General features: G+C 44.2%; 1 protein-coding gene and 2 long non-coding RNA genes across 4 annotated transcripts; 1 reads left to right on the forward strand and 2 right to left on the reverse strand.

Annotated features, from left to right (window-relative positions):
* Positions 1–839: 839 nt before the first annotated feature.
* On the reverse strand, positions 840–10,388 carry LOC121470656 (uncharacterized). 2 transcript variants are annotated; one of them, XR_005981780.2, is made up of 7 exons: positions 10,203–10,364; positions 10,046–10,094; positions 9,841–9,948; positions 8,697–8,868; positions 4,706–4,823; positions 2,028–2,245; positions 840–1,169 (listed from the first exon to the last, which is right to left on the reverse strand). It is a non-coding gene; the product is annotated as an uncharacterized lncRNA (long non-coding RNA). The 2 variants fall into 2 exon arrangements; XR_005981779.2 differs by lacking the exon at positions 8,697–8,868 and having other exon boundaries at positions 10,203–10,388.
* Positions 10,389–10,412: 24 nt separating this feature from the next.
* Positions 10,413–15,726, forward strand: LOC115497052 (uncharacterized). Its single transcript, XR_003962631.4, has 3 exons — positions 10,413–10,547; positions 12,952–13,025; positions 15,549–15,726. It is a non-coding gene; the product is annotated as an uncharacterized lncRNA (long non-coding RNA).
* Positions 13,027–15,975, reverse strand: EGR1 (early growth response 1). The gene is given in 2 exon segments (NM_001080957.1): positions 13,027–15,420; positions 15,725–15,975. Coding segments are annotated over 2 exon segments (1,533 nt in total). The 5' UTR covers positions 15,960–15,975; the 3' UTR covers positions 13,027–14,122.
* Positions 15,976–23,179: the final 7,204 nt, after the last annotated feature.

The raw sequence follows: 23,179 nt of genomic DNA on the forward strand, positions 1-23,179 counted from the left end.
TTTATGTTTAGTTAGCAAATGTTATTTGGTTTCCAGAGATAGATCTTAAAGGTGCTTTCTGCACCTGTTGCAGATTGCTCTGTCTGGTTGTGGAGGTATCGGCACTCTGGGGTTACAACTCACTGCTTCCAGTTTACAGTGTCTGGTGGTGGGACAATCAGTCATCACTTCTGCGTTCTGACTCTCTGGTTTAGATTTACTGTCTCTGGTGGGGGAAGTGTTCCTATCCACCCTATCCCTCACACCCTACTTTTTCAGGTCCTACACTACCATGCTACAGACTGCTGGGAGTAAGATTCATCCCTGAGAACCACCACACCAATATCCTCAAACATTTCAACTTCAATGTGAATATTGTAGGAACTTCCTGAATGCCATTCCCTAATACAGCAAGAAGACAAAATCCTCACCCACCCTGGATCTTCAAAAAGTAGAGTACAAGGTTTAAACAAGCCTCACGGCTTGAGGGGCATCATCTGCCCCAAAATCCCAACTCTGCATCCAAATGACATGATTATTACAAAAAGATCAGTGAATACCAGATGCATGGGACACTGTCAGCTTGGCCCTGTAACTAACTCGGCAATGGAAAAATGTGAGCCTGGAGGACCCACGAGAAAGTGCAAAATTTACTGAAAGCTGTTTCTACAAGGCACCCACATCATTATTTAAAGGTGTGGCTCAATTAAGGAGCAATACCAATAAAACCCACAGACAGAAGGCCTGGGTTTTTTTCTTTTAAAAAACTCCAAAGTATCCAAAGTATGGTTCAGTAATTCAGGTAAGTTCAACCTGCCACTTTCTGTTAAAAAAGGATCAACTAAGTCTACACTCCAAGATACAAAGAGCAGTTACATTTATTAAGGAGGCGGAATACATGGTATCATTTTCCCATTGAACCTCACACACAGGAGAAGCTTTTCCCTGCCCCAGGAGCTGCAAGGAATTTGGGTAGGTGAATAACATGAAAGAATCACCGTAAATTCAAAAGGCAGAAAAAGAAAATCTACCACTAAAGGCAAAAAGAAGGGAAAGATTTCAGAAAACATCTCTGTGGTCTAATTAATAAGTATTTCCAATTCTCCGGTGACTGGAACCCACAGCAATTAAGGCTGCACAGTCCATAGCAACAAGAGCTCAGCACACATCCAGAGAGGCAGTTCCAGCATCTAAAACAAAAAAAAAAAAAAAAAAAAAAGAAGAAAAAGTTGATTTATTTTGTTTTAAAGTTACCTTAAGTTCATTTAAGAACAGGGAAAAGAAGAGAAACCACATAGACTTCCAATGAAATGCTCTAAAACCAGCAAGAGATTTAGTCTTGTATATGGAATGTTTAAAATCACATGCATAATTTCAGAACACTTTCCAGTTAAAAACGTATTTCAAAAGCCAACTCTGACAGTTTATCTGCAACTGCTATCAAATAACTATTCCATATCCGAATCTATGTATATATGTAAAAACATGATGATTTTCTGTAATCAGCATACAGGCATTTTAAGCCTGCTTTGCTTGACAGCTGCTTTTCTGCCAAGGGCATTCCCATCTTTTTTAAACCTAAATACAGTTTTGGAAAGCTGATTTTTGTGAGAAATTGGCTCATACATTGATTATTCTTGGAGTTTCCCTTGACATCAAAATCAGTGGGTAGACCCAATGTGCCCTTGAAGGGCTATAAGACCCCAGCTAGTCAATCCTCAATTCCCTCAGGATTGGTCTGTTGAAGCTTTTCGGGGTTAATTTAGCAAACTTAAGGTTTTGGCAATTTCAGGATCAAAAAAAAACAAGAAATCTGTGAAAAAAGGAATTTAAAGCTGGCTAAAAGTGATCCCTGCTGATGACTCATTAAAAAGGAGGCAGGATTGATTCAACTTGCAACTACTCTGCCCACTGAGGACACAGCTTTCTCCCATTCTCCAGCAGAGATCCACTCTCTCCACACCCAGGGAACTGCAGCCACTCAGGGAACACCAACTTAGTCCTGGACAACTGGAGAGGGACAAGGAGTATTTTTAAGCCATTCCAACCTCAGTGCTGTCCAGTCCTGGGAGAAAGCACCTCCCACCACTCTTGGAATTTTCTTCCCTGTCTGTTCCAGCTTTGGAAGGCTTCTGTGGGAGCGGGAACTATCGATGTAGTTCAGAAGCTGCACGTGGTACCTAAAGCATTCCCTCGGGAACAGGGAGCTTCCCGTGTGCGTTTCGTTTCTTTACCCCAAATACTCTCCCCAGTTATCCACAATAATCTAGAAAGAAAAAACAGGGAAAAGAAGGAAGACCAATTAATTCTGACATAAGGAGTGTTGATTATCCCAACATATTTCCAGGTGAAAAAAAAATTCTGCCACTCTAAAAAAATCCACTTGATACTGTCTCAATTCAATAATCATTATTTAAATATTGTATTAAGAATCGTAAGGACACAATGCTTGGAATTCTCAAAAACAGCTCAGCTTGGCAACTTCAAGGAATTTCACACCCAGGGAACTGAATGGTCCCAGATTTAATCACCACATTGTATATAAATCTGACTGAAATTTTGTTTGGCTGCTAAGCTTTTCCAAAAGCTGTGGAGTCAAGGCTGGAAATCCTCACTGAAGCTTTTCCACGTCACATCTGGTGGGAAAACCCCACTCTGAAGGGTTTGGCTTAAAGAGGTCACACTTGATGTTACAGACACAGAATTCCTTTGGGATTTAGCACTTCTTGCACCTCCAAATACATTAAAAGAACAAAGTAGAGAGTGCTGAGGCTCAATTATTCCCATTCTCTTCACATCTGTTTCCTCAGCTCCACAGGGATTTGTGCCTCCTCTGAAGGTCTAGAAAGGAATTTAGGGATCCTCTTCAGTTTCTTTGGTTTCCAGCTTTTTCTCTGAGGTGGCCCAAAAGGCAAAACGAGAAGAAAAGAAACCTTAACGGCACAAAATCCCAGCTCCTCCCAAGACGCAGTTCTTCACACCAAACGTTGGGAGACTCCATGGTGGTTCCAACACTGTTCCAATCCCTCCCTGAGCTGAGCTTCTGGAGTTCTCTGCCTAATCCACATCTGATCCTGGACAGCCCAAAGCCAAAGAGGAGGCAAATGTAGGGGAGAGGAGGAAAAAAATGGAGTTTTGGGTTTTTCCTTTCGGCACAAGAAGACTGAAGGGCAGGATGAAGAAGTTTCATGGAAAAAAAGTCCCAAAGGCTGCTCAATTCCCAGCAATTAGTGCTGCTGAGGTTGAATCCAAGAGGACAAATCCACTGGGATCAGATGGAAGAGGCTGACAGGATGGGTTATAACACACACCTGCAAAGCTGGAGCCTTCTTTCTTCTCCGGGGCCCGCCCAGAAATTCTCCATGTCTGGATGTACTCCCCAGTCTCCCTGCTGGGGAAGATGGACTTGGATATCCCAGGTTACTGGTGAGGCTCAAACAATAAAGTTATGCAATGATCAAAGTGTTTTTTCCCAAAGAAATAGACATATTCTCTGAAACTGGGATGACCTATTCCATGGCTTTCTCCAAGGAGGAGTCACAGCTGGATATGGTCTCCCATAGAAGATTCCATACAGATTCACCTTTTGCTTGGAGCTTGGCTGAATTCCTCAGCAATGCCAGGGAATGTAGTCATTTGAGGGTTTTGGCAGGTTTGGCTCATTTGCCTTTTTAGGCTTTGTTTCCTTCCCTCAACCTTCCCACTGGATTGTGGTCTCCAAGGAATATGTAAATCCCATTTGACTCCTGTTCTATTGGACAGTTTTTGCATGATTCCTGTACAAACAGAGGTGCCCTATTAGGATGCTTTTCCCTGCCATTCCCCAGCAGTTTAATCTGCCAGTCTATTATCTACATTAGTTGGGCTCTTCCCAGATTTCTGAGCTTCACAAGGCAGGAGTTGACTTGGCTTGGGAACTAGGCACTCCCGAGGAATAGTATGATAACGTCTCCAGGTTTGACAGCTGATCCTTGTGCTGAAAGGATTTCTCTTTCTCCTCTTCAGACAATTCCAAGCTTCGCTGCTCTCATCTGGGAACAGCTCCCAGATTGGACCTTCTTGTGGAGTATCCCTCCAGTCTTCCCTGCTGGGATCCTGCTCAGGAGTCCATGGGGTGCAAATGTAGCAATTAATTCTTCTCATCCCTGCCTAATTCCAAAGGATTTTGTGTCTCCCTTACCCGGCTGCAGTCTGCTTCCTGCTTCAGAAAAAGTAGGGTTTCCAGTTTCTGAACATTTGTCTTAGACAGAAGAGCTTATAAAACCCAACTTGCAAGAATACTGTGTGGTTTGATAATTCTAATGAAACCTATATGCATTTATGTCCTGTTATATTCTATTTAAGTGAAACAACATTCTCTGGTAAATCAAGAAACATAAAAACAAGGCATTCAGTTCTGAGTATCTCTTCCAGCTCCTTTTACTCATTCTGGGTAGACCCAGTTTTGTTCTCTTCTGAAGCTAATTTCTCTTTTAAAGAACAAAATCTAAACAACAACAACAACAAAAACAGTGCTTTTTTGTTATTATTTTTACATGTATTTTATAAACCCATCCACCTTGAGCAAAACCCACATTTGCTGTGCCAACAAACTCCCATTATTACAGCTTTGATGCAAGACCTGTGCAATGGGGAAATAAACAGTTACTATGATTCCCTCTCTTACCTCCATGACATCACATCAATCAAATGGATTCAAAATCCATTGCACCAGCCATTGACTTACTAGGTCCAGGGGCACAAGACATAGGCAATGCAGGATCCACATGGGAAAAGTCTAGATCACGATGCTAAGGAACTCCGGAAGACTGTTCAAGGACACCCCCGATGACAGCTGGCAACACCTGCATTATGAAAGAGGAAGAAAGTCCAGTGATAAAAAAAAAGTGCATTCCTGATAATGGAGAACAATTCTGGGGCAGACTCTTCACAGAAGGCAAAGGCTTTGTCACTGAGCATCACACCTGAAGTCAGGGATGCATAAGGGAGACAGAGTTAGGCTGCAGTGACATGCAACATGATTATTAGCAAAACGGCTGCCTAAGATTGTCATACAAGCACAGATGATAGAAACAGACGAGGAGTTTGGGCAGACATTATGGATATGCTAGTTTAACTCTATTAGTCTTTATCTGCGTGGATACAAACAGTTGCGGGGGGGGGGGGGGGGGGAGGGGGGGGGGGGAAGGAAAGTTTCTGGAGAGAATGTTTAGCACATTAATACAAACAAACCATCCCTGTCAGGGAGGCCTTAGTCTTCAATTTCATGTTTTGGATAAGGTCTTCCTGACAGATTTTGTTTTGTTTGGTCTTGTTTGTGTGAGATTCTTTTTTATGCTCTCGCTACCAACCAGTGGACCAGAAATGCAAATGGCCATTTATGGCTAGGAAAAAAAAAAAAAATAAATGGTGCAAGGAAGAGGGATTCAGAATCATTAGGAACTACAGAAATCTTCAAAAACAGATGGACCCTATAGGAGGTATGTCCTTCATGCAGATGGCCACAAGCCATCAGGATACTGAAATTGACAATAAAAAAAAGGGGCAGGAGAGTTTAACCTAAGAACCACAGAAAAATCACGAAGTGTTGAAAAGCACACAGTTTTGGTCATATAAACAAACTTTTGTATTTTCCTAAGTATAAACAGCATTCATCAAAACACAAGACCAGTTCAACACCCTTGCAAGAGCAACAAAATCCAGATATCTGCTACAATGGGACATTTAACTTTTATTTTTGAATAAAGTAGTAGTGTAGCTTGAAAAGTACAAATATTTTCCAGTAACAGAAAAACATTTTTAAGAAATCATATCGGCAATCATCCTTTATTACTTACTAGAAAAGGCTAAGAACCAATCCAAAATAATTTTTCTGACAAAGGGAAAGGACAACATCTCTCAAAATGTGGAAATTATTATGAGATGCTGAAAAACAAGACACGGTCGCAAACTGTCATATTAAAACACAATACAGCAGGCCAGAAATATGGCTTGGAGAAAACCACTTGCAGACAGGAAAAAAACTGGTGACTCCCTTCCCATACACATCAGGGACTGTAAGGCCTATCGAAGTATTCATAAGGCAAGCAGATGGTCAAAACTTAAGGGAGGCACCAGAAGTGACTGTCACACCCATTTTATTTCAGACAAACTTGGAAAAGTTTCTGTGTCATACATTTCCTTTACAGATGTAACAGACTATTTAAAATTGTAATGTCTGTAGAACAGATTACAGAAGGGATTAAGCCATCAAAACAAATAACAAGTCATTAGGCCATAAGGTATTCCCCTCAAATGCTCAACTTGAGGATGAAATAACAAGCAGAGTATCTGTGGTGTTTTATCTCTGTACTAGGAGACTGGATGGTACCATACACAACATGATTTTTTCATTTAAATTTTCAGAGTTCCAGGCTTATAAATCTTATGTCCACTCTAAGCATGCTAGTAGAAGTATACTAGTAGAGCTAGTATACTAGCTAGAAGAATTTGCACATACATGAGTAGTAAGTAGTAAATGTACATAAAACATCAGCACAGTTTTTGTGAAGGAAATTCATGCCTGATGAATCCTTTAGAACTATTTGGAATTATCAGTGAATATAGGCATTACCTGATGCACTGTATTTGGATTTCCAGAACCTGTTCAGTACAAACACTCAAAGACTTGTGTGGGACAACAGGAACAGTTCTCCCCTAGAGAAGCAATTCATTAGAAAGCTAAAAGAAACTGAATAAATGGCCAGTTCATAGATGAGTAAAAATTGCCACTGGGTTCAGGCAGAGATCTCCGATTAGCCCTAGGAAGCCATATTTACAGAGGATTTGAAAAAGTCAGGTGGATAGCAAGGCAAGAGATTTCTAGCAACGTCTTCCTGAAGTAATAAAAAAAATGCCCCTACAGCATTGCTGCAGGGACTAAAAGTACCGTGGAAATGAACAGTAAAGGTGCTGATGCATTTCAGTGTGAATAATGCAAAAAATAAAAAACAAAGATGCACAGGGGATGGATGTTCAAAGTTTGAACATTAAACACTGAATATTACACATTCACATTGTCATAACAGAGACCTGTTACAACCAAAACGGGATCTTGATAATTACTAGGTTTAAAAGCTCATTGCTCAAAAGTCAGATAGAAGACTTGGAAATACTTGCGAAACAATAGGAACATAGGAGGGGGGGGGAAAAAAAATCACATTACAATTAATCCACATTGCTCCTCCATCTTGAATATGGTGCATAACGCAGATCTCTGCCTCTCTGAAATGAGGTAACAGTATGACAAAAGGTACTAAAAGATATGCATGTATGAAATAAGATACAGATCAGCTGCTGTACAAAATAGACTCTGCTTCTTCAACCAGAAAGCAAATTGGGAAAAGCATGACAAAGTTCAGCAGTTATCATGGAAGTGGTACTATTCCTAATTTTCTATAATATAAGTCCTAAGACGTATCAAATGACGTTAGGAAGTACCAGGTTTAAACACACATCTCTCTCTTTCTTTATGCAGCACCTGGACATCGTAAAATTCACTTTTCCATCAAGATATTGTGAATGCTAAAACCCTGTATAGCTTAAAAAAATCACTTGGACAACAATAGATGAAATGTGCAAAGACATGACCTCTGGCTCATAAAATTTATCAGCCACAGGTCACAATCACCAGAAAAATATTCCAGGGCTGCCTTGGACAATGGACTAGTCACTGAACTCCTTTTGGCTACAAAAATTCTTTTAACAAACACCATCAGTGGTTCCTTGCTTATTAACTACTGTATTTTAATGTAGGCTTGCTTTTTTAAAAAAATCACGTCTTCATTTTATGACCCTAGAGATCTGTGGCACATTATAACTACCGTTAAAACACCTCAGGTGGCTTGTTTTGTGCACAAAAAACCTCCTGCTTAAGAAAGACATGAGATGTATGGATACCTTCTGCCATTAAATTCAGTGCCTCACGGATGTATTCCAGTTCATTTGAATGCATCTGGAGCTTCGCATAATTCTCAAGCTTATTTCCACAAACAGAACCTAAGATTCACATACAAAAGCTTTGACCACAAGTATCTTCAGAACAAAATGCTGCTGCTGTACATTCCCTTCAACTTTTTGTCCTATTTCCAACTCAAATTCTCTGGCTATTTGGGAAGAAAGTTTTTAGACAGTATTCTAAGATCCACTGTTGACATTTTGTTCAAAGGAATTGGTAATAAGTTCACTAAATCGAGCCTGCCCCTTCATTTCCTTCTTCTAAAGAAAAATATAGTCAAAAGCATTAAAAATGGTAAAACCAAACTCATTCACTCCATAGCTTAATCACACTTCTTTGACTAATGTTTAGATTTTGCTAAGGCATGTTTAAAAGTATTTCAAGGCAGCTGTGACTAGAATTCCTATAAATCCAGGCAAACCTAGGCACCTAGGTCCAGCTCACACACTAAGCACACAGAATGTCACATGTCAGAATGCGCCAGGCAGTTCAGTGACTCACTACGTAGCTGAGCACATTCTGATAGATAACCTGAGAGCTACACCCACTGGTGCAGCCAAACAAGTGCAGCAATTAGGATAAACATATTTTAGATATTCATTATATAACATGTTTTCATGAGCTTCTAAAGCCATCCCCAACTAACCTGGTCAGACTGAAAAACAGCCACGGACATAAAACATAACGTTCAGTCTGTTTTAAAGTTTTAACTGCATCTTACCAAAAGGATGAAAGCATTCTGTGCCTTTTAATGATCTATTGAAACTTTTTCTCCCCATCTCTTAAACTCTGATGTTCGCAGATCTCTTACTGATCGACAGTTGTACTGCTACAGAAGCCCACTATCATAGGAGCTGGGATAAGAGAAGTCACACCATATTACCCAGGTCAACCTAACAGAGGACACAAAGAGCAGAACTTTCAACTATCAACATTTACTGGTAGTATTATTGTGTAACGTTATTCGTGTTCGGAGATATAAAAAATGGGATATGAAAAGATCACAAAAGAAAAGGTTTGTTAAAAAAAAAGATCAAAAAGCATATTATGATAATGCTTTTTGTATTTATGGAAGTGAAATATACACACTGAAAATACTTCTGTGTAATCACCATTTTTGTTATGACAGTGCTGAAAAATTATCACAAATTGAAACCTGGAAAGTGCTAGAGATCATGTATAAGCATCAGCCTCAGCTATATAGGAGAGTTTCATTCAAGACCATAAATCATTAGGCTATCGGTCAAGGCTGATCTTTGATTATAGCAGAAAAGCTTAACTATTTTTGAAGTTCTTGTTCTTTAGCTACATCTCACATTTCATCCTAGAGTCTTTGTGCACTTTAAAACATGCACTCTCTTTTCTAGGTTTAAATAGTACTTATTAAGGCTACATTAAGGTAATGTACACAGGTAAAAACATGGGATATTTAGTTCAACAATCACACCACCAAGCCCTCTTCATAAATTTACTATCTACACTCAAAACTCTTAAGGATTCTAAAGACCACTGGGTCACAAACAGAAAACATTTGAAATAAATAGTCACTTATACCAAAAAATCACCAAATATGCTAGCCCTAGTTAACAGTGCAGATTGCTTTAGAAGGGGTCAGTCCTAGTCAATAGTTTGGTTTAGAATGGGTCAAAGACAGTCTTCATGAGCCAGCCTTCAGTCACTGCATTCAGCTTTAGTCCAATCCGACAGTGCTGAGCACCTACTTGGGGACTGCCCTTCTGCCAGCTACCAGTTTAGAGTCGACAAAGTTATTTTTCTTGGGGCTACTGAGGTCTTGTTCAGATCCACAAAGTCCGGACACGTACGAGTAAAAACCCTAAAGGAAAATAAGGCCGACGACCACATACCTCTTCACTACAAAGTCTCTGCCTACATTTCTCTTTTCTCCGTGTTGTCTCATCTCTTCAGTCAGGGCTCTACTTCGTAAGAGCAGTTCACAGTCACAGCAGAAACATCTGTAACAGTTCATTTTACCAGCTTTACAGAAAGTCTCCAGTAGCATTATTAGAAAACAAAAGGACATAATGCAATAGGCCACATAGCATACCATACCCGATACTGGGCTCCGAGTACGCCCGAACTAATTTTCAGCTCCTTCTTTCTAAGGGAAAAGAAAACCGAATAATCATTTTTCTCTAGTGCAATTAAAGCGCAAACCAACCACGTAGTCGAGGACTATCTACACTTCCCCACATAAACAGTCACTTACGGAAAGGGTCTGCAGAGCAAAAGCCTAGGTGGACAAGGTCACGGGCCTCTGGTTAGACGGTATCCGATGGTGTGCCTGTGCTCCAGCGGCCTTTATCAACCCCACGGAGAGCCGCGGCCTGCCGCTCGGCCCGCGGCGGCGCAGAGCTCCGCCGCCCGGAGGCGCGTGACCCACGGCCGGCGCGGGCCCGCCCCCACCGGCGAGGGCCTCCCGAGGGGAGGTGGAGGGTGAGAGCGCTGCGGCATCACGGCGGCTGCGCGGCGCAACCCCGGAATGCCGGAGCAGGAAACTCCTTTTTTGGGCCACGGAAGTTCCATAAAAGGCGTGGAGGAAATTCCAAATATGGTCGGTGAGGTTCCGGACGGGGAGCAGCGGGGACGGGGCTTCTGTTCAGCCAGGACCGCCCCCAGAGCGCTCCCGGCGCTGGCGCGGCGCCGCGACCGCTGGAGCCTGGGGTGGGGGGGGATTGTCTCCTCCGAGCCAAGCCGGGCGGCCGTTCCTGTCGCTAGCGGTCAGATCTGAACTGGGCTTTAAATCACAAACAGCTAAGGTTTAGTTCCGAGCAAATGGGTCTTCTGCGGCTAAACACAAAAGCGAGAGGTCTTCGCTTCCTTCCTCGCCGCGGCGCTTCCTTACAGGGGGAGGGTTTTCCCGGCCACTGATAACACCTGCTGTTTCCTTGGGAACAAACTCCTTGAAACTGACTCATCCTACTAATTGGACTAGAAACAAACTTTTTAAGAATTAGAAATCCTGTCTTCAGGCCAACAGCCAACGAAAGATCTTGCAGAAAATATACGGCCAATGCTTTCTCATAACGCATTTTTCTTCCCTGAAATCAGTTTTAGTTTTATGGGACAAAAGCGGATGCAGAAGACTCATGCATTTATTTCCTTTATGTTATGCTAGCAAGAATGCACTAGCCTTCATTCCTGCATTGCTAAGCACTACTGCCTGACTTGGACCTCTTTTCAACAATGCACAAAAGAGAACCTATCTTGTTTTTTTCCTCTTTAGGCATGGAAATTACTCATTTCAAAATTCTCTGGAGAGCCTGGGGCACCCTCAGGCTCATTAAGCATTGCTTGAGAGCCTACATAGTTGGGTTTTGGCACAATCAAAATCCCAGAAGGCTAGACCACGAGTTAACAGAGATGAGCTTGAAAAGACATCAACAGCTACTTTTTTTTTGAGGAGAAGTGGAGAGGAGGGTGTGCTGATCTTCCCTGTGGTATCCAGTGACAGGACACCACACACGGGAGACTCTCAAAGCTGCATTAGGAGAAGTTCAGTCTTCACATTAGGAAACATCTCTTTACTGAGAGGGAACAGGGTTCCTAAAGAGGTGTGCAGTGCCTCAAGCCTATCGGTATTGAAGTGACATTTGTACATTGTAATATATGTATCCATAATAGCAGTTTGACTAGATGTCTATTGTAGGCCTTGGGTCCCTTTCAACTTAGCTATTCTATTCTATACATATGAACAGAGCAGTAGTCATAGATCAGAATAACTTGACTCCAAATGTTATTTTGTTCTTGACTTTGGGAAATGGATGTAGGCAAAAATTTTATAGTTACCTGTACGCAATGTTATTTGCCTTCTTCTTCGAAGGATCCCATTTGGAAACTCTTCATTGTCTTGTCTCCCATAAGGGGAATTCTGTGACTTCTGACATGCCTTATATGCTCAGATAGTCTGAAGCCACATATTCAATTTGCCAGTCACCCTGTCTGGAACAGAGGCCAGAGCCCCTTGGGTTGAAAAGAGTTATCACATTTTTCTGAAAAAGCCCAGCAGGGCCAGCTGCAAAGTCCCTGTTAGCAGCTTGCAGAAATACATACAGCACTGCGGGCATAGGCCAGCACAGAGACAAAGCTGCACAGGCCTCTCCCCACAGCTCTGTCCACAGGGACAGCTTGTCCCTGTCCTCTGAGAACAGTCCTGCCTGATTGATGACAGACTGGGATTTACCAGTTGGTAAGATCTTGGGTATCTTTTGCCAGAGGTGGTCTTCATACCTGAGGAGAAGGACTGGAATTGGGACTTCCTAGCCAGTACAGTCAATTTTGGTAATCAGTAGGGAACACTGTGTCTGGCAGAGTTGCTAGGCAGTTTACACTGTGCTAGGTACATTCATCAAGTCCTGTTTCTTCCAGCTGGTCACAACCTTAAACATAAGTATCTTGTAGAGAGCCTACCCAAAAGGAGAAACATCAGAACCCTCTTCTGTACCTGCACCACCAGCTCTCATGGATCCAGTTTCCTCTGAATTCAGTCTGCTCAGATCACAACTCCTGAAATGCATTTCAAGCCACCAGGGAAGGAAGTGTTTTCTCCTATAAATACTGAAACACCTGTAATAAAGGTTATCAGGCCCACACACTCATATGCCCTATGTTGTGTCAAGGAGGAACTTATGGCAGCCCTCAGCTGACCAAGGCTATCTTCTGTCAACTCGCCCTTATGACTGACCTTACTGTATTTCCAGCCTAGAAACTGCTCTATTATTTTGACATCTAGTAAGATTTCTGCCTACCTATGAACACAGCTGAGATTCTAATTTTCTAACTTCAATTTCAGCACTGTAAGAATTGTCTAAGTTTAGCTCTGGAGAAGCCAGTAAACAGCAATTGTGACTACTTCAAAAGAGGTGGTGATGCACCTAATGTAAGGATATGAGTTCACCATCCATGCTTTTTGCATGCCACTGGACATAAGATTGATTTAATCTCATTTCTTTAAACAGGTATTTTTTTCCCAGGAGACAAGTGGTTATGTGTTGCCTTTGAAGCAACTAAAGGAGTCAGTTTCAAGGAAAGTGTAAGTCTGCACAATTTGATGTTTTATTTATTTTTTTTCTGAAGGGTATTGTACACCAAATATCCCAATGGCAGGTAAGCGCATTCAATGTGTTTAGAAGCCAAACAGTCACTTTCATTTTAACAAACACAATTACAAAGTAAAAAATAAACCACAAAATAATGAACTGCATGTTCATAACATACAAAAATTGCTGCCTACTCAGTAGGTAACTACAACATTCCAACTCCTGAATATATATATATATATATATATATAAAATTTTACATTTTTGTAACAAAAATAGACTTTGAGAGGTGGAGGGGGAGAGGGTGTGGGGATTTCTTTTTGTTTGGGCTTTTTTTCTGATTGTTTGTTCTTGGTTTTTTGTTGGGTTTGTTTTTTGTTTGTTTTTTTGCTTACATTCCATCCCCTGGCCCTTTCTCTTGCTCCTCTCCCCACCCAATCCCTGCTCTTCCTTACATTCTTTGAGTAACATCCCTTCCACTTTAAGGCAAGATGCAAAGCATCCACTCACACAAACGCATGACGTCAGCAAGGCTTCACAAAAAGGCACCAAGACTTGTAACTTTTAAAACAAAACTTCTGCCACATGTGAGTGTCTCATCAGGTGATAATTACATAGCATCACTCCAACATGCTCAAATACAGTAAGTGCTGTTCCCAAAGAAGTTTGAAACGCATTATAGCATTGTCACTGAAATAGAATTAACACTTACAAAATATGGCCCTGCAAACTCCAAATTATACAATATGAATAGGCAAAGATTTTTTCCACATCAATAGTACCTAAAGGAAAGCAAAACCATGGCACATGTACAATTTACATCAGCTAGATACTTAATCAAAAGTCCTTTCTTCCTAATAAAAGACTATTGTTTACGGGGAAAATTATATTGAACTTATACCCACAGTCCATGCAAATTAAGTCATTCAACAGAGGTGGAAAACTTAAGCAGCAGTTGATTCAGGCAGCTGAAGTTTAAACTAAATAGCCTTGCAACGTATGGTGTTGTGGGAGTAATTGGAGACTCCATGTCTGATAATACAAATGGAAAAGGTGAATTCTCCTGATCCAGAAGATCAGATCTTCTGGATCAGCAGATCTCAATTGTCCTTGGAGAAAAGGCTGAGTTTATGTCTGAAAGTGCTGAGGTTACCTGTGAGCTGAAATTGTTGGCGACTCCTGGAGATGAGAAGGAAGTAGCCACTTGGGTTTGAAAAGTGGCGGTGCCAGAGGGGTAAGTGGTTGCTATAGAAGGGGATGGGAATGTGGTGTGCACAGGGGAGGGATAGGAAGAGGGAGCAGGAGAAGAATACGCTGTGCGCACTGGGGAGGGATAAGTGGTGGTGATGGAGGAAGGGTAGGATGTAGTTACAGAGGATGAATAGGCAGGAATTGGGGAAGCAGTTGAGGCTGGAGCTGCCTTTTCCACTTTCTTGTCCTTCTGCCTAAGGTGGATTTTAGTGTGCCTCTTCCTCTCATCACTTCTGGCAAACTTTCTGCCGCAAATGTCACAAGCAAATGGCTTCTCTCCTGTGTGTGTGCGGATGTGCGTAGTCAAGTGGTCACTCCTGCTGAAATTCCGCATGCAAATGCGGCACTGGAAAGGTTTCTGTCCCGTGTGGATGCGTATATGCCGTGTTAGCTCATCAGATCGTGAAAACCTCCGGTCACAGGACTCCACTGGGCAGGCATAGGGACGCTCATGAGGAGGTGTCTTGCTGGGACGGTTTGGGTATTTCCTCATCCTGCTGGGCTTGATCAGCTGGGACTGATAATTAGCATTGAGGGTCTTCAGTTCTTGGGAGCCAGTCTGTGTAGCAAATGCCTTAATAGTGGACAGTGGTGTGAGGGAAGGCTGCTGTGCTCTGGTCTCAAGAGCTGGAAAGGGCTTCTGATCAGCTGGAACTAGACTGAGCTCAGCCTGTTGCTGAGGGAACAAGTAATCCGGGATCATTGGCACCTGAAAGTTGGTTTTAGCAGTCGGATAAGCTGGAGGTGGATACTGGATGGGGGCTCCAGAGGGGTTGGGAAAAGACTGGGTCTGGGATTCAGGAAAAATATCAGAGCTGGAATTGGGAAATGTTGGTGCAGCTGAATAAATTGGATTGTTCTCGCTGGCTTGGACAGAACAGCTCAGTGGGGAGCTCTGCGAGGAGGAGGATGGCGATGATGAAGTAGGCGTAGATGTGGGAGGTGCATTAGCCATGCCCACCAGTCCACTGACGAGGCTGAAGAGGGGCTCTGGCCATAGGGGGTTGCTGCTGTTGGGGGCTGGCTCTAAGGAGAAACGCCCCGTGTAGGTTATCGGTGGCAGTCTCGTCGTTTGGTTGGGATAGCTGGTTTCTGGCAGGGTTTTCTCGTTGTTCAGGGAGATTTCGGGAAAAGTGTCTGCAAAGAGAGGAATAGCGATTAATTCCAGCAGCCACTGCAGTTGCTGCCGGTGCTCCGCGAGCCATCTCTCTCACACCGCAGCCCCAGATTCTGGTTAATTACTAATTGAGCGTAACATATTGCAGCGTCGCTGGCAGGTCTCCAGCCGCAGCTAGTCCGGAGCCGCTGACGCACACAGGAGAATCCCCCCGCGCGGCCGCCGGGACAGAGGCGACGCTGCAGCGCGGAATTCCCGCACGCGTCGATGCCCCCGCTGCAGACCGGGACTCCCCGCCCGCCTGGGCGAGGTCAGCGTGCTTACCTGCCCCGAGGTGCTCGAAGTGCTGCTCTCCGGGCTCCCCGGCGGCGCCGAAGCCCGCACTCTCGGATGCCCCGGGCGGGGCAAGGAACTGCGGGCCTCCGCCGCTAAGCAGCATCATCTCCTCCAGCTTGGGATAGTGAGTGTCCATGGCAGGGGGAGAGTGCGGGAAGGCGCCAAAGGGGTCGGAGATCTGCAGCGGGGGCAGGAGCTGCATCTCTGCCTTGGCCGCGGCCATGAGAGCGCCGGGCTCCGACTCTGACGGGTGATGGCGCTGCCGCCGCGGGGCCGGCGGACGGGCCGGCTGCGGCAAGGCAGCCGTCGCCTGCTCCGCGCCCTGCGCCGCTGTCGGCCCGGCGCTGCCCGCTGAAAGCGCTCGGCTCCCGGCTCCCCGCCCGCCCGCCCGCCCGGGCTGCCCCGGCTCTGCCTGCAAGAAGCGCTCGGCTCCCCGCCCGCTCCGGCACCGCCTCTATATATCGGATCTCACCGGCCGCAGCCCGCCCCAGCCCTGACGTACATGGCCATATTTGGAATGCAGGAAGCCCTAATATGGATGCGGGCCGGAGGACCCCTCCTGGCGTCAGAGCCTGGCACCGGGGAAAGCCGGGCCGGGGGGCCCCGCCCGCACCGGGCTGAGGGCCCCACGCCCGGTGCAGGTCTGACCCCCGCCGTGGGCAGCACCGTCGCAGCACTGCCGCAGCGTCGCCGGTCCCGGGAGACGGGGTACCCGGCCCCCGCCGGCCCTCGCCAGCCCGCCGGAAGCCCCCACCGTACTTTCCATATTAGGAAACAACCTTATAAGTCTCGATTCCGGCGGAGGCTTCCCGCTCCTTATATGGCGATTCCGGCCCCGTGTGGGGGGGGCGCAGAGCCCGTCCCCAGACGGGCGCGCGCCCGCCCCCTGGCAACAGGAGCGCGCGGAAGCCTCGGGCCACGGAAGAGCGAGGCTGCTGCCCGGGCGGGTGGCACAGGAGCCTCGGGGAGCACCCGACAGAGCCCGGCGTCGCCGCCGTGTTTTCGGGGGCAGAGCTCCCCTTCGCCCCCACTTCGCTTGCTCAGCTCGCACTACTCGCCTCCGCTCTGTCTCCGCGGAGGCGCCACGGGCTCACGGCAGCTCCCGCGGCAGCCTCGATGTGGCGTTTTCTGGGTGCTGGCCGCGCGCCCAAGGCAGGAACTGCCCGCTCCCGGAAAAGAGGAATCTCCGGGATTCCAACGGCCTGCCGGGATCGCCCTGCTCCGCCCGCTCCCGACGAGAGCGGCGGAGGTCTGCCCGTAGCACTAGACCGGGATGGATCCCGGCTCCGTGCGCCTCCTTCATGTAGCCGTGAACAGGGCACTAATAAACAGAGAGCCCCAGGTACTACATGGCCGCAGCCAGCACTGACTTCAGCGCGATGAAAAGTGACAGCGCTCGGGACTCTGCTCTCGCGGCCTTAGGATTGTCCCCTGACGCGGCTACAGCTCTTTCCTGCCCTCCCTGCAAAGCGCTGGCTGCGCCCTGCACCGACTTCGCATGGAACCCTCGGCCGTCTGCTCGACGCACCACGCACGCCGAGAAGCGCGCTGCCCGGGCCGGGGGAGCCTCCCGCGCTATAAATAGCGGCTCGCCGCGGCCACCGCCCCGCCCCGCCCGGGCAGCCCCGCTGCCGGCGCGCGGGGCTCCCCTGGCGCCGGGCCAGGCGGCTCCGGCGACGCAGTGCGGCCGCAGTGCGCGTGCGCGGCCATCGCGGCGAGGGCTTCCCCGCAGTGCGCGGGGCTCCGGAGGCGGGGCCGGAGCTGCCGCCTGCGGCCCCGCGCTAGGCGGGCCCGATGCCGGTGACTGCGCCCGAAGCTCCGCGGCGCACGGTAGTCCCATCGGCGGGTGCAGCGCGGGACTTGCCGGACGGCCGGCTCCCCGCCGTCCACGGCTCCATGATCTGCCGAGGGCGGCGCTCCCTCTGCCGCATAGATGGAGCGTAAAGGCAGGCGACTTGGTTCCTCTTCTGGTCTGCCCCCCCTCGCTCGAGGCACCGCCCGCCTCCGGGCACGTCCCGCAGCGCCAATCGAGGTCGGTTGCAGAGCTGGCTCTTCCTCACGGAAATCCTGGCGCCGAGCCGGGCCGGGCTACACAGCGCTTCTGTGTGTGCCAGGCGGCCTTCTTTTGCTGTGGGAAGGCAGCTGTATAAACCGCTAGCCTCTACCGCCTTTGTGATTTATATTCAAGCTGGCACACGGCAGGCCTCTGTCTGCCCGCTTTTTTAGAATATTTAGACTTTTGCCATGTGTACGGTTGTTAACCGAGCTGCTATATTTAGGACCGTGCCTTGCCAGTAACACTGTGCGGTGCCTCCCACACCAATGCATTTCCACCTTAAAATCAGTGATAGGCTGTAGCAACACAATGCCTCCAGGCTTTGGAGGATAGTTTCTGCTTATCTGGAGCTGCTATTACTCAATGACAGCTACTACACATCTGTTCTTTGGTACTTACTCTTTGTGGAGAGAAACCATACTAGTTTTCAGTGCACCAGGCCAAATTTCTATTTTGAAAATGTGTTTTGGAGCTTTTCCTTTTTTAAGAGATACCTGCTGCAGTTTTTGTGATGTCCCATACATAATGCTTTCAACTAGTCTGATTTTCATTGGCATGTCACACTCTTTTAGAAAGGGCTGAGTAACAGAACTTGACTTTTTCTACAAACTCTGCTGTTTGTTTTGGCTTCTGAACATCTTACTGACATCACATCTTCCTTGTCCTCTTTTTTATTCTATTCCTTTTCAAGATCAGGAGGTGCCCGATTCCTAGAGAATTTAATTCATACACTCTGTATGTTAGGCCCAATATTCCTTTACAGATATTGAAGTGCATCATTCAGACACATTTGGTTTTTTGTCAAAATCTGAAATCCCAGATGGAAAAAATCTAACCCTGTTTTTCTTTTCAGCTATCTTCATTTTTATCAATGTAATTCTAATTTATCAATTTGTATAAGATAAAATGAGACCTGCTTTAAGAGCTGCAGACAGAGCAGTGTAACTAGCTTAAGCAGCACATAAGTTATAAAGATTGTTTTGCAACATTGCACCATTCTAGTGAAGCTTGCTGGCTTCAGGGAAGTACTGGAGAGGCCGTGGATGACTTACAACCTGTGCACTGAGCTAGGAAATTGCCTTTTTTTACCAGTTTTCCAAACTCCTGTGCTCAATTTTATTTTTCTGAATGTATTCAGAAACATTAGGTATGTAGGAATTACATTAAAGGCGTTACAGTTTTACTACTGAGATTCAAGATTAGGTATGTAGGAATTACATTAAAGGTGTTACAGTTTTACTATTGAGATTCAAGATCTCTTTAGGTCATCTAGCCAGACATCTGGTTTTTTTTCTAGGCAACATGATTTGAATGTCCAAATAGACCAGTATTTGAAATGTCTTTCCAAAATGGCTGTATTCTAATAAATTTGTAACACTTCCCTTAATGTTCCTAGTGAAAGCACAGAAATGTAATAAGACACTGCCACTGGATCAGTCACAATTTTATTTGAAAATTTAACAGTGTTGGCTCTGACTGTCTAGTGAATAAACATGTGTGATGCACTGGGTCTCCCTGAAAGTCTGTCATTATCAAATATATTGTCTCTCAATACATTTCAGTAAGAAGAATCCTATTCCAAGGACATGGAGTGCAAAATGCTATGGGGTCAGGGAGCAAAAAGAGATAATGATTTCAAAGGTAAAAATTACCTGAGACAAATCCTTGGATTTGTTTTGCTTCCTTTATTAGTAGAGGCTAGTACAAATTATTTTATATTCAGCGTCAGCATACCTTTCAATGTTTAATTTTTCATTGTTTTTTTGATTCAAACTTATCTGTTGTGATATTGTGCCAATAAAAGAATCGCTGTGCCTTCATGAAATATGTTTCCACATGATTACAGCTTTATCTCTGTTACTTTTTGTTAACTGCTGCTTTCATGCTGGGCTGACTTCCAGGATTTTCCAACTTGTACTTTAAATTATGCAAGTCACTTGCATTTCTTGTGTACGATTTTCTAGGTAAGGGGACAGTATTTTTGTCTCTAAGCGTTCCTCAACTGTCCATCTGTCTTCAATTTTTTTATTTTCAAATACAGAATACAGAGCAGGGGGGACAGGGGGGCAAATCCTCCTTAGGAAGCAAGCTTTAAGGAAACTAAGCTTACAGTTGCTGTGAGTGTCAGTGCTGCTGCTGGCTCAGTATCCATGGAAACTTGATTTCCCATCCTGCTGCAGGAATTAATTGAAGATCCCAACCCACTTGCTCAGGGAATCAGTGTGATATTAACTCACATCCTGCTATAAAGCTCACTTGAATATCTCAGCTACTCCTTTCATCAGAACAAAAGGTACAATTAGCTTTCACCAACTTAAAAAAAAAAAAAAAAGCCATCTAAATATTTACTGCCTCAAAACCAGGGCAGATAACACAGAGCTACATCTACAGCTGCATCTTTGAGATCTACATCTTTCAGATGGAACTTGCCAAAAATGTCAACAACAGGAGAGGGCACAGAGTCAGGAATGCTCTATGCAAATCTCATGTCCAAATCACATAGTTACCTCTATGTTTCACCTATGCCAGTAGCTGTATTATCTTGTGGGAAAAATTCACTGTCCATACTTCAGTAGCAGAACATAACTTTGTCTTCCACAGTACGTTATTAAGATATACCGTGCAAAGCTTCAAAGAGAATAAGCCAAAAGAGACTTTTGCTAGGGAATATTGTTTCCAGACTCCTCTTTGAAGACTCTTCATTGATTACAAACATAAGCATGTCAAGTTCTGCTTCTGAATCAAACGTCTCTGATTATCTACCTTTGAACTTTCTTTCCTCTTATCTCCTGTTGAATTCCCTAGTTGCTGCTACCATTCCCTTTATTTTTTCCCGATCTCCAAATCATCTGCTCTGCAATCTTTTCTGTTAGGACACTGATTTTCTCCATTTTCATCATTCTGATACTTTGTATTTAGCACCTGGTCCTTTTGCAACCATGACAACTACATCACGATATCAGCAAAGGATCTCACTATTATCTGAGGAGCCTGAACTCATTAAATGCCAGCTTGAACTGATGTTTAGTGACCTGTACTGGGGGACAAGTTTTGTTTGGAATTTTCTGTATTTTATATGTGAGCCAGGAAAGGCCAATTTCTTATGTTAACTGGTATCTTTCACACAATTGTCCTCCATCTTTTGTTTCCATTGCTGACACACTGACTCTCCCACAAATGTGGACCACTGAAGGAATGTTATCACAGGAAAGATGGTGAGGATGTTATCATAGACCGAGTGTAAAGTCTCTGGATTAGATCAAAGAAGTTATGTTGTATTGCTCTATTGCATCTCCAACACTGACAGTTTATAAGCAATCGGTCTCAAACTGTTAACTCCAAGTGCCGCAAACACTGCATATGCTTGTTAAAGAACTATTTTGGATTTGTGGACATAGCTAAACACCACTGTTTTCTTTGAATGGCAAATGCAGGCAGGGGAAAAGTGAAAGTAGTATTTTGAACTTACTTGGTGGTAACTCAGGACACACTAGATAAATAGTTAAGAGGATGAAGAAATACCATAGACCAGTGGAAGATTGCTGAAGTACAAGGACACCAGTATTCTTAAAGGAAATAATTTCCCCTTCTAGCTGAACTTACAAATTACATGTTTTGTTGTATTGTTACTCACTACCAAGACTGAGAAATCCATCTGTGGTTAATCACAATAACAGTTCTATATAATGCTGCGTTACATAGAGTACAAATATCCAGCAATGCACCCATAGAGTACTACATGCACGCTGGACCAGGTCTATAGCTCAGACCAGGTAATGTTGCTTCTAAATTTTTGCATTTTGCAGGTGAATAGAGAAGGGAGGAAAGAGCAATAGTTTCAGTTGTCTTGGATTTTGTTTTTCTTTTATCACAGTATTTTCAGTTACCATGTATGCTATGAAACAAATCAAATACGTGAATTGAAATCTAATAAAAAGATTAATTTTAGACATATCACAACAACGAATCCCACAAGCTAGCAATTATGGTGTTACAGACTCGTGTCTTGGAGACAAACCTTCAGCTCTTGCAATGAAAACAGGTCAATTCACTTTTTCTTATTCCCAGACTAAGGAAGCCCAAGGAATTGATTTTTATAGAATACAAGACTTTGACAACACCACCTCTTGTACTTGTTAAATAAAAGGAAACACAATGTGCCTATATTGAACTCACTCTCGTAATGTTCCCATTTGCACTTCCTATTATTTCTAGACACTCAACTTCAGTGGTACCTGAATGGGAGGGTTTTTTTTGCATTGCATTCAATTAAAAAAAAAAATCCTTTGACAAAAAAAAAAAACAACAAAAAAAACCAAACCAAAACAAAACAAAAAAAACCCCAAAACATCACAGACACATTAACTACCTAATCTCCCACTCTGCCTCTTCAGTAAGTTATTGTTCCTGAACATGTATTTTGTTCCTTTTATTTCTCAAGGTTGATCTGTGACAAAAATTTCAAACTAAAGCACAAATCTTACTTCAAAGAAAATTTGAAGGCAAAATTTACTTCCAAGTATTGAAAGATAAACCTGTGCATAAGTATATAGTAAGCTAAGATTCACAATCTTCCAATAGGAGAAGTCTCATAGTAATAAGAATAGTAGTAGACTTACAGGATTTTCTTTGTCTTGGTTGTAAAAGCTGAGGAAAGTAGTGTTGTAGTAATGGACTGTTATGAAGTTCCAGCTAGAGACCACAGTTCATCAGCTTCAGAACTTATTCTATCCAAAACACCAAGTATAGAGATGCCACTAGAACCCTGCTAGCTGACTTCCTCTCTTATCCCAGCCACTACAACTGCTAGCTCCCAACTACCCACTTTACCTGCCAGCTGGGTCTGTGGAAGACCAACTGTTACTGATAGCTACAGAAAATTCCTCTCACAGCCCATTTTTACCTTTTAATTTCACATACTCTGTGCTTGTTGTATGTATCACAGGTTTTCTAGTAAGTAAGCTGAGTTCTTGCTACCCGCTCTGCAAGACAATTATTATTTCTTGACCATTCTAATATTTCATGCCTAGGTATAGCAGCTATGTAGTACTGATTAAACATTTGTACTTCTGCACATGGACCGAGAAAAATATATTCACCATTCTCTAATTTTGCACATATGAATGCTTTCCAGCCTCTGCTCTCCCCAAAAGTTATTTGCAATTACAGTTCAGGTAGGTCTCCTAGATGCTTAACAGCAACAGCATTTTACTCTGCAGAAACAAAAAGGCCACCTAACATACACTTGTGATATGAATCCAAGTCCTCAGTTAACAGCTGGGAAGCGGACACAACCTGAGAGTGAGGAACATTTATGTTCCTGTATAATGCCAGGACAAACCAGATTCCCAAAATTTGCCTTATAGCAGAAATAGCAGGACTCTGTG

The sequence above is a fragment of the Taeniopygia guttata genome, chromosome 13, assembly GCF_048771995.1.
Source record: "Taeniopygia guttata chromosome 13, bTaeGut7.mat, whole genome shotgun sequence".
Lineage (NCBI taxonomy): Eukaryota > Metazoa > Chordata > Aves > Passeriformes > Estrildidae > Taeniopygia > Taeniopygia guttata.